At 32.6% G+C, this 18126-nt stretch overlaps 1 protein-coding gene across 1 annotated transcript in view; it reads right to left on the bottom strand.

Moving 5' to 3' along the window:
* Nucleotides 1–18126, bottom strand: part of LOC124360680 (5-oxoprolinase) — a 70195-nt gene that overhangs the window by 23581 nt on the left and 28488 nt on the right. Inside the window, exons 5-10 of the mRNA XM_046814502.1 lie at nucleotides 17140–17225; nucleotides 11334–11517; nucleotides 9830–10099; nucleotides 8460–8582; nucleotides 6096–6297; nucleotides 3040–3256 (exon numbers count right to left, since the gene is read on the bottom strand). Coding sequence (XP_046670458.1) covers nucleotides 3040–3256; nucleotides 6096–6297; nucleotides 8460–8582; nucleotides 9830–10099; nucleotides 11334–11517; nucleotides 17140–17225 — 1082 coding nt within the window. The remainder of the gene's footprint in view (nucleotides 1–3039; nucleotides 3257–6095; nucleotides 6298–8459; nucleotides 8583–9829; nucleotides 10100–11333; nucleotides 11518–17139; nucleotides 17226–18126) is intronic.

An 18126-nucleotide genomic window follows, 5' to 3' on the forward strand; every position in this document is an offset into this window, starting at 1 on the left:
ACTCTATGATAAATAACTTGAATATAAACATTATCAAAACAATGCAAGGAATTCGTTTCTTCATTTTCAACTTTTTAAAATCTTTTTAGATAGACGTTAACTCCAAATTCTAGGAGTTAAGTCTGAGACTGCATCAGATTTCATACACTGCTGTAAGCGGAAGGTGAAATGGAGTTGAACTCAAAATTCTTATTGTATGGGTTACCTCAGAGCTCTGTGCACAGACCATTTTTCTAACAGTAATCAATTTACTCGTATAGTCATGTACTTTAAAGACCTTATTTATATGCTCATGATACCACTTTCGTGTTAACTAGCTTAGGGAAAACATGCATATTACATATTAAAAATGAACTCTGAAAATATATTATGTAATGCCTTTAAATGGTTTGTACCAATAGCTTTTTTTACTAAATAAAATCTCAAATAAAACTATAATATTTAGTTTTAGATCCAAATGTATTGGATGCTACCAGAAAGTTGTGACCGAATTTTTAGATATCTTTTTCTATAAGAAGTTGTTTTGGATCTCACACATTAACCACATAACATCCACACTCTATAGAATCTTGCTATCTATAATCATGGATCATGTACCAATATATTATTTTAACCTATATCAATTTTGTTCCAGGACTGAATTTTTATATCATATATTCATACAAAAATGACAGGTTTGTATGAATTTGTCCTTTCAAATGGAATCCCCTTGGGAAGCTACACACTTTTCCCACCGGTGTTTCCACTGATCAAAGGCCCCAGAAAACTCTTCTTTTGTACGTGTTTAGCAGCTCCGTATTTTTCCTTTAATTTCGTCAGCTGTTTGATAATCTATGTCCTTTCAGGGATCTCTTTGAGCTTCAGGAAAAAAGTCTGCGCCCCAGGTCAGGTGGTTAGGGGGGCTGAGGAATGACATTCATTGCGTTTTTTACATAAAAGTCACGGATAACTAATGCAGAGTTTTTAATCAGGAGCATTGTCATGTCTCTTTCTTCTCACAGTTTTAAAGCATATTTTCGGAGGGTTTCAAGATAAATAAAACGATTAATTGTTTGACCTTGTTTTTGGAAGGAATTCATAGTAGACGACACCTTTACAGTCAAAGAGTACCGTAAGCATGACCTTCACATTTGATTTGACTTGACGTGCTTTCTTGGGTCTTGGAGAGCCTTTTGATATCCATTGTGATGATTGGGCTTTTGTTTCCACATATAAACCAAAAATGCTCATGCTCGATCAGAAGAGTAATGACAGATATCAAGAATTACTATCGTCGTTGGCCTTTTGAAAAAAGTTCCTCAGAAACATGAATTCGGTGTTGTTTTTTTTTTCACAGAAGTGTTGGCATAAACTTTGCTGCAACACTCCGATGCATTTGTACATATTTTCTCGATCGAGACAACAAAGCAAGCTCAATCGTGGCATTTCACGGATTGTTAGTCAACGTTTAATCGTAAGAACGTTACTTATAGTAACAAAAAAAATTGATTAACGTTGAAGGACTTCGGAACAAGCATTTCGTCTGTGGATGTTCAGCCATCTTTAAACCTCTTGAACCACTGATGGCAGGAATGATCGGTAGACATTCTCTTCAAAAGCCCGTAACATCAAAAAGGCTCAGATGGAACGTTTTGTTCAGTTTCACACAAAAACTTCACACAAACACGTTGCTCTTCTTTAGAATTTTCATTAGAAAAAAAAATGGCCAAACTGTAAATATAGCAAGCTGTGTTACTGTTGAGTCAACGGGAATACAATGCGTGCGAACCGCATCGCGGGACATTGCATTCCCATAAATTATTAAAAAGTCCTGGAAATCACGCTCGTATATCAATTTTGTTTTTTCGTTTTTTTATATAGCATATAATTTTGGGGCCTTCCATACTGTTAATGACATTCTGATAAAACAGAAGATGATATGAAGTAAAGATATGATATTTATTCGTGCAATAAATTAAACACAATAATAAAAATAATACCAAAATACTTCAACTACAATACCAAAACTGTGGTCTTCATTTTCAACTCTGAATTTGATACCGATTCCTGTGTTATATGTAACTAAGAATTCAACACGCTAAATGATTTAGTTTTGCTACCATTAAACCAAAATCTGGCCAGTAGGAGAGGCCAGTCAAACATTTCAAACCATCCTTAGCTATGATAAATTATTTCAATATGAACATGGATTCTTATATTAAAAATATATTCTTGTGGAGAACATTTTTATAAAGCTACACAGCTTATGCAGATACTAAGGACACTCATGAAATCATACCCTAGGATTTCATATAATTATTTTTATGTATCTGTGAAAAATAAGATTAAAAGATATTTTATGTATGTGACAGCGTCAGATTCCAGACACTGCACTAAGAGGAAGGTAAACTGGAGGTAAACTCAACATTCAAATTGAATCCACACTTCACACCATAACTATGTTATGTGAAGATTAAGAGTCAAAAAATTATTTGCTTTGGCAATAAATATCCTTTAATATCCTTTTGATGACATAAAAGGCTGTTTTAGGCTAGACACTATATAATTTCATGTATTTATAAATAGTATATGATTTTGTTAAGACTGTTATTTTAACCCTGCAATGCTATGCTCATCTATTAACATTATTTTATTACTCTTCATTTTATTATTTATAACTTTATTTTCCATTATTTAATCTAATTTTAAATGTATGCCTTAAGAATGTTATGACTGACTTTGTTACTACATATTATCACTTTATATCTGGATTATATATAAAAATTTAATAAAATCATGTGTAACACTTAATGACTTGATGAGTTAAATTCATACTTTATGGAAAGGTGAAAAAATTGATTAATTGTGTGTATTGAGGTCTCCATTTTTCCATCTATTTTAATAATTCAATTACTACTAGAGTTATCAATAATTTTTGTGTGTTTCCTTAGAATCTAATGAAACACAAAAAACAGCCATACTAATATCGTTATCAACAATAAAAATTGGTTCATTAAAAACTGGCAAATGTTGTAAGTATGGAAGAAAATTGGAAATAACCTCTGTAGGAATGTCTTGAGAAAGTCACCATGGCGAGGAGCAGAGTCTGAAGAGCCTGGTGCTGGGCCACACATGAGTGCACAGTCAGTGCCCAGATAACGCAGATGCAGGTATGGCTCTGTCCTCACCTGCTCCTTTGAGAAGCCTTGTGCTTGCAGCTTAACTAGGCACTGCTTGGTCAGTTCTAACAACTGTTCATCCAGGTATGCAAAGTTTTCTGGAAACAGGATGTATTATATAAAAGCAAGCGTCATGGAACAAACATTTAAAGCTAAAACTGTATTAGACCTCAAAAATAAACATTTTGTCTACAATTTAATACTCAGAACTATAATTATCTAACAAGTGCACACCATCTCTTCCATTTTTAAGATAAGTATTTAAAGTCAATAAATATTTTAATGTTTTATACATTTTTTAAAGTTATTGATATCATGGTTTTATTAGTTTGATCAGTTTAATATGCTTCTAGCATAACAAACGTCAAAACTGTATTTGACTTCTTCCCAAGCCCGGAACGATTTTTGCAAAAGAAACAATGGTTCTGTGTGTGGATGGTTCACATTTGAAATTTTCTCCACCCATACCATGTCCTTCACGTGCTTCCTGAGGATGAAATCTGAGACAGTAAGGTATGGCATATTGGAGGCCTTCACATGAAGTGAGGTAGTGCTTTATCTTGTTAATTATAGAAGCTTGCCTTCTTGTCAAATAAGAGAAAACACTATTTCATATGTCATATATATATATATATATATATATATATATATATATATATATATATAAACTAGCAGTTGCCCGTGCCTTCGCACACAATTTCCTGTTGAAAAACAGTACACTATACGTATTCATGTACTCTTTTTCTGTCACATTCCTGAGATAATTGATAGTCGTCAAAATGCAGTATATGCATTTTTAATCAAATCATCAAATATTTGTTAAAGAAAGGCATCTTTGCTTTCGTTGGCAGAGTTTGTGCTGAGACAAAGATGGAGGTAGGTTAGTTGAATAGACTAAAATTAGTCAGCAGAGCTGGTCTGAAAATCATAAAATTAGTTGGGATGAAGGTAACGTAATCGTTTTTTTAAATTGTTAAAATGAAAAATAATTTCTTTTGTATTTGAATTTGATCTTGTTCAAGATCATATAAGTATTTTAAATGTGACTGTTCAACACTGCAAGCTCTATTTGTTAACACGTTCAATGCGGGTGCGGTAGATCTACTGCACGGCTGCCTCGCAGCAGGCGCGCATGACGTAGATCTACTGCACAGCGCCATTGTTTAATAAACCAGTCAGTGTGCTCTCAGCACTCATCGTGTATGGTTGTCCGTTTTGCCGCTCGTGGGGACATACTTTTCCCGCGTTTTTGTGGTCGCCGTTCTCAGTTAGCGTTTTGTGGTTAGTTTTTAGACTACTTCAAATTTTACCGTTTTTACCGGTGAATTCAATTAATCGAGGTGGTTTGGAGAGACTAAAACCACTACCAATTGTTCAATACAACCATTTTATGAAAGGCGTGGACCGCAGTGACCAAATGATGTCATATTATCCTTGCGAAAGGAAAACACTGCGGTGGTACAAGAAGATTTTTGTCCACGTAATTCAGATGATGTTAGTGAATGCACACTATCTCTATAACGAAGTTCGCACATCAAGTGGAGAAAACAAAATGCCATTGTATGAATTCCGTCTGGAGGTTATTGACAAGCTACTCCCTGACGTTCCCAAGCCTCCTCAACCTCTGAAGCGCCGCAGCGTCCCCCATGTACCCTCACGGATTACAGAAAAAGTGGCTTGTGAAAAGAGAAGTAAACAAAAGAGGTGCAGAGTTTGCTATGCAAATGGCAGAAAGAAATACGTGATGTGGCAGTGTTTAGAATGTGATGGACAGCCTGGGTTGTGTGTCCCACATCGCTTTGACCAATTCCATGACTAATGAAGCGTACCTAATAGTACCTAATGACTTGGGTTGTAAATAGTAGTTTTTAGTGTTTTTTATCAATATATTTTAGTTATACTAAGTGATCTGTTTCCAGTATTATTATAAACAATCGTTAGTGGTCTGTTTAAAAAAAAAAACAATAAGGAAAACGGTGCGCGCTTTGAAGAGAGACTGGCCCCAGGAGTGTGTGCGGTAGATCTACTGCACGTTTTCAAAATGGCGAAATTTGGCTCTTTTGGTGTTTGATGACCTTTCTGTACCAACCCGTGTCACAACAACTAAATTGGTAAGTGAATACTAATAAAAAAAATTAGCCTCTAGTAACATACATTACTTAATTTTTAGCAGCGAACGTGTTAAACATTGCTCTGTATACAATCTGACACGATTCATATTTTACTTTATCATTATTACATGATATTTATTACACTGTTAATGAATGTCCATATATGAGGTTGTCCATCTAATGTTCTGGTTGATGTCAATAAATTATATATAAACCAATTTTGTCACAATATTTATAAAACTTAAAATTCACAATTCGGATTATAATTAATACAAATATACATCTATAAATAATGTTTTATGTTAAGGACATTACTGTTTGCTGTTGGTTATTTCTATTTAATGCTTAGTGTTCAACATACAACACACAGCAGTGTGTGTTTAGTGTGTTGTATGTGTTTTTTGTATACATTTTTATATTGTATGATTTATTTATACAAATTATATTTTATATCTAATATATATTTCAATTTAATATCGTGTCATCTATCACAAACTGTTATGAGTGTTATTTGACAATGTGTAAAAACAAAATAAAATATATTACTTTAAAGTAAAAGTCATAAATTCAAAAAGCTCATTTTATAAAACACCAAATAAAAATAATAGATACAGGGTGAGACTTGGAGTTTGTAAAAATAAATATTTTCTGAAACTTTTCAAATCCTTTCAAAATAGCATGGCATTTTCAACTTAAATTCTGTGTTATCAAGTGGTCTCCAAATGTCTGAATGATTATCATCGTACTTATTAGTTAAATACCAAATTTTGTTTTTATTTACCTGCAACACTGAATTAATTAATATATGCCAAAATTCTGACTGTACCTGGGAGATATGGCTTGGCAGCCGGGGCCTGCGCCTCCTGCACTACATCAGCGCATGCCATGCCGAAAGCAGACAATATTCCGGCATACTTGTGGATTGCCACTCGTGTCATACCCAACGCCCTCGCCACAGCACAGGCATGTTGCGCCCCTGCACCTCCAAAGCATGCAAGAGTATGCTGTTGGGTATCATATCCTTTTGCCTAGAAAAAAATCAGAGCTAAGTAAATTTACCACGTACAAAAAAAAACTAGTGGCTTTTATTAGCAATCAGTGCTTTTTATTGATATAAAATGAACTTGAACACAACTTTAACCACATTCCCTCTGCTGCACACTGTTCTTAAATACTCTTACACAAACTGGCAGTCTATACAAGATTTCAATCAAACAGAATACTAAGTCAATAAACAATAATATATGCAATGTTTACATCAGCTTTTATTCAGACCAGCTGGCATCTGGTGTATTTAAAACAGGTTATTAAATAAAACCACAGTTTTTAGTGATGCAAGGTAACTTTGAACATATGACTAAAATTGTTCTAAAACAACTAAGGTAATAATTATTATAAATGCGAAAGTTTGAATGTTTGGGTATTTGGATGTTTGTATGTTTGTATGTTTAGATGTTTGGAGGTTTGTCCTCGAATCACGCCGAAACTGCTATACGGATTGTGCTGAAATTTGGAACAGGTATAGCTTTTGGTCTGAGTTAACACTTAGAGTGCTTTTTACCACCCATAACACATTCATTTCACCAAATAAAGTCGAATTCAAATTGAAAAATTAGTTTGTTTACATTCGAATGTTATGATATTGGAGTGTTTTACATTGGATCCGGCAGATTGCGCTAAGACACGTAATATAAATTGAACTGATACTTAACAGCTGTTAACACTTTCAGCTGAAGTTCATCAAAGAGACAGAAACATGTGTTTACATTTAAATTTTAGTAAATATTGAATTATTGTAAAGTGCTTAATCAGTAGTGTAATGCAGATTGCAAATACAAAGTTATTTAATTTTAAATTTAGATTGTGCCAATGAACAATAATCCATTTAATACAATAGAAATGCTATTTACACGCTGTTATAACAACTACCTTATTGTATAAAGCTGTGAATGTTTGCACATAACGTAATCTAATCTGGTTAGTTCCTTTAACATTGTGTATGGCCTTTTTACTGTAGTTATTGAAAAGCAAATGGAGATAACATTGCCCTAATACTTGAAGCATATACCTCTAATACATATTTAGTGATCGGTAAAAATATCAAAATCACTTAATCATCAAAATTTAACCTAAGTTAGATTCCGAAACCAACATATGAGACCATTTTTTTGGTTAGTGCAACAGCATAAATCAATTGTGTAACTGTAAATAGATTAGACCAGGGGTGAATTTAAACGACCAGAACAGACACATATTGACCGCAGCAACTTTTTAGTTGTACGATACACTTTCGTCATTGGGATAAAAAGGCGAATTCAATAACAAATTCTTATTGTTATTGAAGTCATTGAAGAACTTCAATAAATTATCATGGAATGTGGAAGGGAAATACTAATCTTATAAAAACTGTTTCACTTTACGACTTCAGGATCCCAAACCTCTGTTCTTTAAACTTAAATCTAAATTGGATCAGGAGATAGGAATAGCTTTGAGTGACTATCGATTATCTCTAGACTGTTTATTATGTCATAGAAAAAGAATACATAGATATATAGTCCAGTTTTTCAACAGAAAATTGCGTACGAAGCCGTGAGTAACTGCTAGTAATGGTTATAAATAGAGGTCACAGCCAATATGGCATATGCTCATGATAATCTTCGTCTGCGATATAGGAGTAAGACGATCAATATTTTCACGGATATTCAGGCAGCACTGAATGCTGGACTCTTGTGTGTTCAGATCCAAACTTGCCTGGTAATGCTATCCTATTTGAAATTGATATACTTAACAATATTTTCCAGGTACACCCTTCCCCGTTTTTAGATGAAAAAAATATAAAAAATTCCCCACTTACCGTACAAATTGAAATGAAAATACTTACCCTAGTTACTTATTATCATGGTATTTTACTGCTCACTGTGAATAAAATAATACCAAATACAGTTAGGTTTGCAGTAAAAAACTATTTTTACAGATTCTAGAAAGAAAGCCTGAAAAACTGGGAAAAAAACAGCTTGGTGTACTACTTGGAAAATACTAAGGGCAGTTTGAGGGTTACAAAAAGTAGCACTGTATTCGCAATCTGAATACCTTAAAAGAAATATTTGTTATTAAAAAAAAAATATATAAATATCAAGCCCACTTATGCCTGATTCTGTACCCCTTATTACTTGTATTCTTCTCAACTAACCTGAGTAAGGGCCCTGATGGGACGACACATGGCTTCGTTGGCTACTCGGATGAAGCCCATTGCTACCTCTTCCACAGTCATCTGGGTTGAGGCTTGCTGCTGTGACTCCAGGAATGTGTTAATCTACAGCAGAAGCAGATTTTTTTTATAACTGATACATCTAAACCATTGATATTATGTATTAAACGTTAGTGGTATACTTGAAAATGAACATCAAAGTAAATTATATATACATATTGCTACGCAGTAAAACATTTGTAATACTTGTGTTATGTTTTAGAAACAAACCAATACCAAAACTGCAAAATAAACTCTTTTTCTTTCTATTCATGTAAACAGAATTATATAATATGTACTCCACTGAATCTAGCAGTACAGTCCAGATACATTATTACGTTTGTAGTTAATAATAAAAAATAAAGAAAGTTTGTTTTCACATTAAAATTCTTCTTCTTTCTATACATAGAAACAGAATTATAACATCTTAAGCCAATGTTTATATAAACATCTCTCAAAACGATTAGAGTTTGTAACATCCATTGACACGTCAAAGCGTTGATGAGATATTTTCATTTTATAATATTATTTATTATTTAAACACAACATAAAAAAGCAATGAATAGTTGGAAGATTTCTCAATAGATTAATATATGAGAACAATATTTTAAATTATTGATAGCTAACAATACGGACCGTTGAAGTTGAAGAAAGAAGTTCCTCCTGTTTTATCAGTTCTCACATGCCGTTACTACCACTCTCTATCGTGTCTGCTCTAGGTATGTGATTGTAATGTATAAGACACATAGTTTTCTATATTAGTATAAGTTGAAGAAAGAAGTTCCTCCTGTTTTATCAGTTCTCACAAGCCGTTACTACCACTCTCTATCGTGTCTGCTCTAGGTATGTGATTGTAATGTATAAGACACATAGTTTTCTATATTAGTATAAGTTATATAATACAGTGTGTAATACACACTACATTATATAAAATACACAAATGTATATTATACATAATATAATAATAATGTATATATATATATATATATATAACTATTATATAATTATATTATATAAATACACTAATGTAGTGTATTTTAATGCAGTTTATTGTTGTGAAATAATCAATTAGTGATCATTACTATAAATAATTTTTATTTTTACAGAAAATTAAACTAAGTGTAGTCTATTCTTAATTTTTATGTAAGTCTATTCTTAATTTTTATGATCTGCCGAGGTGGAACACTAACTAGCATTCTTTAAGTTTTACTGAATCCTTTAGAATATTAGCTTATTTAGCTCTTCATAACTTTGTTACGTTATAAGAAATCATAGTAGCTTACAACTACACAGTAAAATGTATTTTTATTTACCTGGTCTGTCAATTTTTGGAATTCAGTGAGAGTGGCAGCCTTATCAAGTGGTTGTTGTCCGTCAGGGCCGAAGATTCGAGGGAAGTACTGCGGCAGCAGACGGCCCAGGGCTAAGTTGGCATCAGTGACTGTGAGTGGCCCTCCCTTGCAGTAGCACACAGGACCAGGATGAGCCCCTGCACTCTCAGGGCCCACCACAAACATACCTGATCGGAAGAAGAGACACGAGCCCCCACCGGCCGCCACAGTGTTTACATCCAGCTGCGGTGCCTACGCATTAACAATATTTTGTCAAAATCTTAGAAATTTTCTATACAATTAGTATAAAAAGACAAAATTATTCTGTTATTGGTAGGAGTGCGAATAATCAAAATTTCACCTGATGAATAGATGAATGAAAAGGATTAAATTTCGAATGAAAAGGAATGTTCACCTGTGTGAAAGGGAATGTCCAATCCATCAAAGATTAGTCATTTATTTAGAACATACCTTTCCTTTTATCAAGTAATTCAAACTGCCCACAGGATGTTTATCACTCTGAAACCTTTGTTCCCTATATAGTGCTCATCAAATGTAATAAGGATGTGCTCACACACTGGATGAAGACTGGTTAGCAGTTTCCATGATGTCACATAATTATTATATGCTTACTCCCTCCTCAATATAATTCTCTACACTATTTGTTTGCAGTGATCTGCTAATTGTAATAATTTATACTATTATATAATAGTTTTGATTGAGTCAGTATATACAGAGAAATAAGTAAGTAAATTACAAACCTTTAATGTTATACTTGTTAAGCACTGAATCCTCTTGTGGAGTTTAAACTACCAGTTTGGAAAAAAACCACATGCCCATTGAAGAAGATAATTAGTTCATTATTTTGACTTTTTTGTACTTCATTAATTTAAGTCAATAAATAAATTTTATTTTTGTGAGGCCTTACATTAAAAAAAAAAAACATTAGAACCCACAAAACTGAAAATGAAGTGGTTTGTGTCATTATATAATCAAATTTGTACTGAAATAAAAACACATATAACATGAACATATATAACTACCACTCCACCAACACCGTTTTTAGACTTCATATTTCCAAAATGTTCTTGTGAACCTAACTTTCTTTGGGGAGATGTTATTCCATACGTCTAATAAATCAATCACTGTAATAAATAAATATATATATATATTCTCTCCACAACACTGGTTCTTGATTGTATGGTTGTGAAAAACTAATTCAAGATTTACTAAACATACTTTTTAATGTGTTTTTACTTTTTTGTAAATGTAAATTGGTGGAACACTTCTCAAAAAGTCCAATATAATAATTTATTATTATTTTTATTATGGACAGATCCCTTTCAGTTGTTGTCATTTAAAATTTAAATTATAATAGTAAAATACAACTTATATTTAAAAATAACATTTAAAATTACAATAAAACTTATATGATTACAAAACAGATGCATACCTATAGACAAGTACAAAGAGATTATAGCGCTACCTGTATAGTAACTCCTGCAGTAGTGCTTTCAAACACATGCTCATAGCTGCCTGCGTAGCGGCTTACGTCTGTGGAGGTACCGCCCATGTCAAAACCAATGACAGGGTCAGGCCCTGGGGTGGTGACGGCGTAGCCCACCACACCTCCTGCTGGGCCTGATAGTACGGCTCGGGACCCATTGAACCTGACACAAAACTAAACTGATTTACACTCTTTTATGGTATATCTGTAACAACAAGAATACTTGAGATACATGAATTATGATAATAACTACTCATCCAACTGATATAAGCTCAAGATTTGTACATATGAAAATAAAAGAGTCTTCAACTCACATTAATTGGTCTACAAATATTCTAGAAAAAATAATTGAAGTAATTAAAATAATTAATGCTGTAAAGCTGTTGAAGCACTATGTTCTGCACGCCTTGCATACACACTTGTTTCCTTAGTTCTTCAGGTCCATATTGATGCCATTATGGCTGATTGGTGTTATATCTATTTTTCATATTATATTGTGTCTGTTTAAAATGTTTAAAACAGTTGATGACTGCACTGACTGTGACTGAGATTTGGCCTCTCGTTATGTTTTTGAATGCAAGGAATGTCAAGGCAACTGAAATCCATCATCAGATTATAGAGATTTAAAGTGAAAATGCAATGAGTATGAAAGTGGATGATGCAGTTCAATAAAGCAAATAGACACTGCACAGTGACAATGCTATATATATGTGTGACGACCCCCAGCATATAGTTCTTAGACCAGACTGGTAACATCGTATGCGGTCTTAATCAGCCAATTTAAAATATTAAATTATCAGTAATATATTTTATTTTTATTCAGCATAACATCTAATTGTAGTAACGAGTAATGAATATATGCAGTCAGACGTATTAGGTTAAGCAGTGCAGGTGGAGAAGAAATATAGTTTAATTCAACACATGAATTGTAAGTCCAGGTCTGTCAGCAGTAAGCCTGGTAACTTTCCATACTCAGAGCAGCTGCGCAGTTACTAGGTTGTAGACAAGCAGGAATTTTGCTGAGGTAGCGTCTGGTACAACGCTCCTCCCTGGAGTTCGGAGTGCGGAGTGGCAGTTGTGCCGGGTTTTCGAACGCATCAAGCTCGCGTGAAATCGTTCTCTCTCCCGTTCAAAATTTCTAACTGTTGAACTGGTTTTAAATTATGTAACAAAACTCAAATTGTTTTCACAATAAAGTAAATTGTTTTATTTGGCCAACCGAGGAGAGCATTTTTATTACAACAACCTGATTAGATTGATCCGGGCTAGTTTCCATCACTGTGTCCGAGTTAGAACCCGAGAACATTTAAAATTGAATTTCGTGGGGTCTTCACGCCACACATATATATATATATATATATATATATAAAGAATTGTCTTGCTGCATGACAATGCTTGTGCTCATGCTGCTGATTAAACTCAAAGATAAGTGAACAGTTCTTATCAGTAGGGAGCAGCTCACTCACACTGGCACTCTCTGACTACAAATTGTTACTGCTCATGAAACACAAGCTTGGTGGTAGCACCTAACTGTGATGAACAATACATAAACAGAAGCACAGGTATGTACATGGCTGCTTTCAATGTCGGAATGTTTCTTGGGACAAAGTTTAGATATGCTGATGATTCGCTATGTGCAAGTGCATGAACACTGGTGGATACATGTTAAAAGGTACTTTAAGGTAAAACTTTTCATGTAAAATTAAAATTATATTCAAAATTTGTATACGATTATTTAGTTTCCCGAGTGTCTTTAATTTAATATAAAACTATTCATTTTACACACATATAATATCAACATACATTCAATAAATCAGGTAGAAATATAATTTTATTTTTAGACACATAATATGTAGTGCGTGTATCCCAACAGGTTGTAAAGCATATAGTGTACCTAAAATATTTTAAGTAGTTAATTTTTTTTATGATTGCTTCAAAATGCAATTATACTTGTTCTCCGTAAAACAAGAAGCTATAAAAATGTCTTAGTTGCATTACTTAACTGGACGAACATAAACATTGTTAAAAATAAAACAAATCATTCTAATTGCCAACAGATTATTTCACAAGACCAAAAAATTGAAACACACTTAATAACTAGGCCTATGTGAAAGTAATATTTAGATGTTTATAGTAAAACAAAACCATAAAAATGTTTTTAAACTAATTTTTATTTTTGAACTAACTGAATGCAACTGCTAGTTCAAATTTTAATTATTGCTGACCTTATGGACACTGTCCTATCCTAATGGCTATTGTATTTATTGATACTTTTGAACTTGATTATTAAATTTGAAGAGGAGTATATTCAGAAGAAAGTCAATGAAAGATTTTACATTTTATCAGCAGTAAAGTTGAAATGGATGAAGTATCTGGAATGTAATTGATTTGGAATTATGATGTTTTCTTTTCATAAATATAATTCACAATTGAATTAAGTCACAATTTTAATTAAACAGTAAAATAAATTAATATTGTGGTTTGCTGTGACATTCTTCTGCTTCACTCACATGCTTGTTTGTCACTAAAAATGTATGTTTTGTTGTCTGGTGCATTAGCAAAGAAGCTGGTGGTTGTCCGACACAAGAATATGCAACATACAATTGACATTGTGAGAAGCATGGATTTTCAATATTGCCACAAACATTTAATGGCCAAATTTGTGATTTTTTTATAGTCATTGCAAATGCTATTAGGACGAAAAATTGTAACGTTTTAAACTCAAATAGCATGGCAATCCAACTTATTGAGATTAGTGTTATTTAAACATGATTTATAGATTACTTGAACCATATCAAATAGCCCCCTAAAGGGAGCGAGAATTTCCACCCTCCACATATAGTATAAATATCTTATTTATCTTTTCATCAAAGAATTGTTAGTTTGACAACGTTGTTTATCAGTTTCACCGCTGCAAGCTGGATGCCATAACAAAGATGTGGTGTTTGATACTACTCAACATAACGAATTCCAATTCAAGTAATTCTAATAAGTTAAAACATTTGGTTGGATAGTTGATGACATCTTGGGTAGTAGTGGAATCCACCGATGTGTACTCATACATTCTACATCAATTTTACTAAAGGTCCTGAAATTTAATTTGTTGACAGTGTTTTTACAACCAATATATAATAGCACATTTAATCAACCAATTAGAAAGTGTAATTTTTAGCAGTGTTTGTGAATACCTTTAAGATGAGTTAGGTCTTTAAATCAATTGACTATAAAAAATGTGCAGTGTGAGAGAGTGTAATGCAGCTGGTGTAAATGTTAACTGCGATTTGCCATTCCCTGTGTCTGGCAATTGTTTTGAAAATACTTCAGATTAGTGGTTCTGCAACTTGACATGCATGTTCATACCTAATTTGAGCGTCTCAATGTTTTATACAAATCGGATGACACACGCATTAAATTCATCAGCTGGTATTGACTATAGAAACAATTTATTTTTCATGACCATCATATATTCTCCAGATTATTTTATATCTTTTCCACAACCGTAGATAAAACATCAAAAGAATTATCTCTACCTATCATTTGAATAAATAGTTATGTATGGTTTTGAGTTCATATAATCCCTTAGAAAAAAGGACATTAACTTTTTCATTAACTCATACTCCGTAAAATTTTTAGAATTTTTCTTTCCTTAAAAACTAATTTAAAATATTCATTATACTGGTTTCAAATAGGATGAACTATATGCTGTGTTATAAATTTATAAACTTTCATCGGAACAGTTCCAGCACGGTATATAACATTTTCATAGTTATTACATTATGTGCATAGCATTTGTATAACAAAATTCATAACGTAATGCCCATGCAAACCACAAGATGTGTAGGGCATTTGCGATAAATAACATACATCCTTATATACAGCTTTGGCATTATCCAGTTTACTACAGAACCACATTAGGCATGACAGGTTTTATTGTATTACAAATATTTCAACACAAAAAATAGCTTAATCAGTTCTAAAAATTTTCAAAATATGTGCATACCAATGAACAGAATTAATTTGTATTTATAGAGATTAAATGGATCATTATTCACTATTATGGAATTGTTATAAGCAACACAACAAATTATAATCACAAGGACCTTTTTTTTCAAGCTCCGATCTAACGTCATGACGGAAGTGGTAAGCGCATTGTGTCAAAAGTTTAAAGATGACTGAATGTCAAATTCAGGGAATCTCAAAGCTGAAGCCAGTCAGCGAGTTTTGTGGGTGTCAGCCAACATCTTTGGTACCGAGCAAGCACAAATCTTTTAGTACTCAAATGTTCTGTAACAATAGAGTAAAGAGGAGATCTTGAAACTTCTGGAAATTCCAAAGACAAAGCACTTATTGGAAATATACAGGTTTTTCTAAGCACTTTCTCAATTTGTTCAACAAGACCCTCTATAGCAACAGACTTGCTTTCTTAATCTCCTTCATCATGCACATCAGTTCGGCCATCTGTAAACTTTCTACACCGTTCACTTACAACACTATTACTAATAATGTTTTCTTCGTAAACACGGCACATTCTCTGATGGATTTCTCCTCCACTACTCCCTTCTGCTTGCAAGAAACGAATAACACTCCTCAATTCACATATAAAGGGAGAATCAATAGAGGTTGCCATGTTTTTGAGACTGCTGCTCAGCGCAAACTAGCTACTTGAACTCGGCAGTGACAAATGTTCCCCCAGCTATAGCGGGAAATATGCGCGATGGACTACTGCCCACACCATGGACCTGTCACGTGTTTGGCAAGCATGGCTTGAGATTGGAGGTTGAAAAAAATGGCTCTAATAGTTTTGTTTGTATCTATATAAATCTGAAAAATAGTTTAACAATTTTTTGAAAAATACAAAAATAAAGACTGAATTTTAGATGCAGATTAAGCTGAAAAGTAAACGAAAGATATATGATATACTGATTGGAAACCTGGTAGGAGATCAACGTAATTATTTCACATGAATATATTTTCCAATTGTTGGGTATACATGAAACAACATAATGCCAGTTGTGTGTTACTAACCAAAGCAATTGAAAAGAAGCAAAACAAAATAATAATATGTTTAGCCTAGGAGGCGAGAATCAGTTAGCATTGTATAAGAACACAACCAAGTAAAACAAAAAAAAAAAAAAAACAAAAAAAACAAAGAGGAATTCTCACTCTGAAATAAATAGATGGTCCCGCTAGTATAGATAGGGTTCAGAATAGGAATGTAAAGAAAGGAATTAAAAAATACAAAACGATAAACTCTTTCACACTGATATAACTACTATTTACTTGTTTGATGGTTGGTTTTAAGTGTCCAGCCAAAACAATGTGATGTTAAGATGTTACTATAGACTAGGTTAAATTCTTATACAATAAAAAGATGGGTCTTGTTTCCTGTTCTATTAATCAATTGAAAAGGAAGCTGATACAATAAAGCACATTATTGATAAAGCCAAGCTTTTAAAGCACATGCCTAGATTTCAAAATAGATAAAAAAAGGTTCAAATTAGATCAATTGTTACATTTAAACCTTAAACTATAACAGAGCTAAGAAAATTATAAAATTAAGAATTTAAACCAGAAAGTATGCATTATTATTTTTTTTTAATTATAAAAAAAATTTTGAATGCAAAAAACTTTAGTGAATTGGTAGAACTTTAAACAATATTTTGATTCAAACCTGATCGTTCAACCAACCTTCACCATATTATACTAAAATGACAATATGAGTAGATTAGAAGTAGTATTATAGCCTTTCACATATTCAAATGTATTTATTATAGAGAATACTTACAAATCCATTGGTGTGAGACCTCCATCACTTTGCATAAACAAAACATTGACGCCTTTCAAATTATCTTTGAATCCGGAGGCAAAGCCCTACAATTAATAAAACTGAGTTGTATTTTAGACAGTAAATAGTAATATATTAACTTTTTGTAAAGGATGGCATTTAAATAATAATTTTATTTTTGTGTTATAATGTTAAGTCTCATAAAGTATTGTTTTTAAATTTTATGTTTGCATTGAACAAATATTATTACTAATTTAACTTTTACTGTATACAGATGTTGTAAACACAGGTATTTATTAACCCTTCAAGTGATACTCATATTACTCTACAGTGATAGGCCTTTTTATGATGATGCGCAGTGTTTTTTGTTTTAATTCATAAAACATATCAAATATACCTGAAATATAACATATTATATATTAAAATGTTCACTATAATATGTACTAAATGGTAATGATACAGAAAAAACTTACCAAGAAAATTTTTTCATTGTATTATTTACTAATGACCTTGAAAAACAAATTTTTCCAATAAAAATTATATTTTTGAGGCTATTTTTCACAATTTCCATAGTAACATATTTGAAATTCATTATATACAAAAGATTCACAATTTAAGTTTGAACACAAAGATGTATAACACTTGTAGTTTATATTTACATGAAAATTGATTTTGAATATGTTTTTCACCAGCATAAACAAATCGAAAACTGCCAAAAAAATGTACTTTTCATCAACAAGTTCCATATAATGTTTATTTGTATCTGCTTGAAAATATACGACATAGAGTATCAAGTAAAGGAACTCTTTCTAAACCGTTTAGTATAAAATATAGCTGAATTCCGATACTAGTTATTATTTTAAGTAGTTTTTTCACGAACGGCTCGGACCGAGCCGTTATCGATTGAGAGACGGGGTCCCTAACGGCTCGGTCTGAGCCGCTATCACTTGGAGGGTTTCTATTATAATAATTCCATAACCTTCAAAC

This window comes from Homalodisca vitripennis, chromosome 4 (genome assembly GCF_021130785.1).
Source record: "Homalodisca vitripennis isolate AUS2020 chromosome 4, UT_GWSS_2.1, whole genome shotgun sequence".
NCBI lineage: Eukaryota > Metazoa > Arthropoda > Insecta > Hemiptera > Cicadellidae > Homalodisca > Homalodisca vitripennis.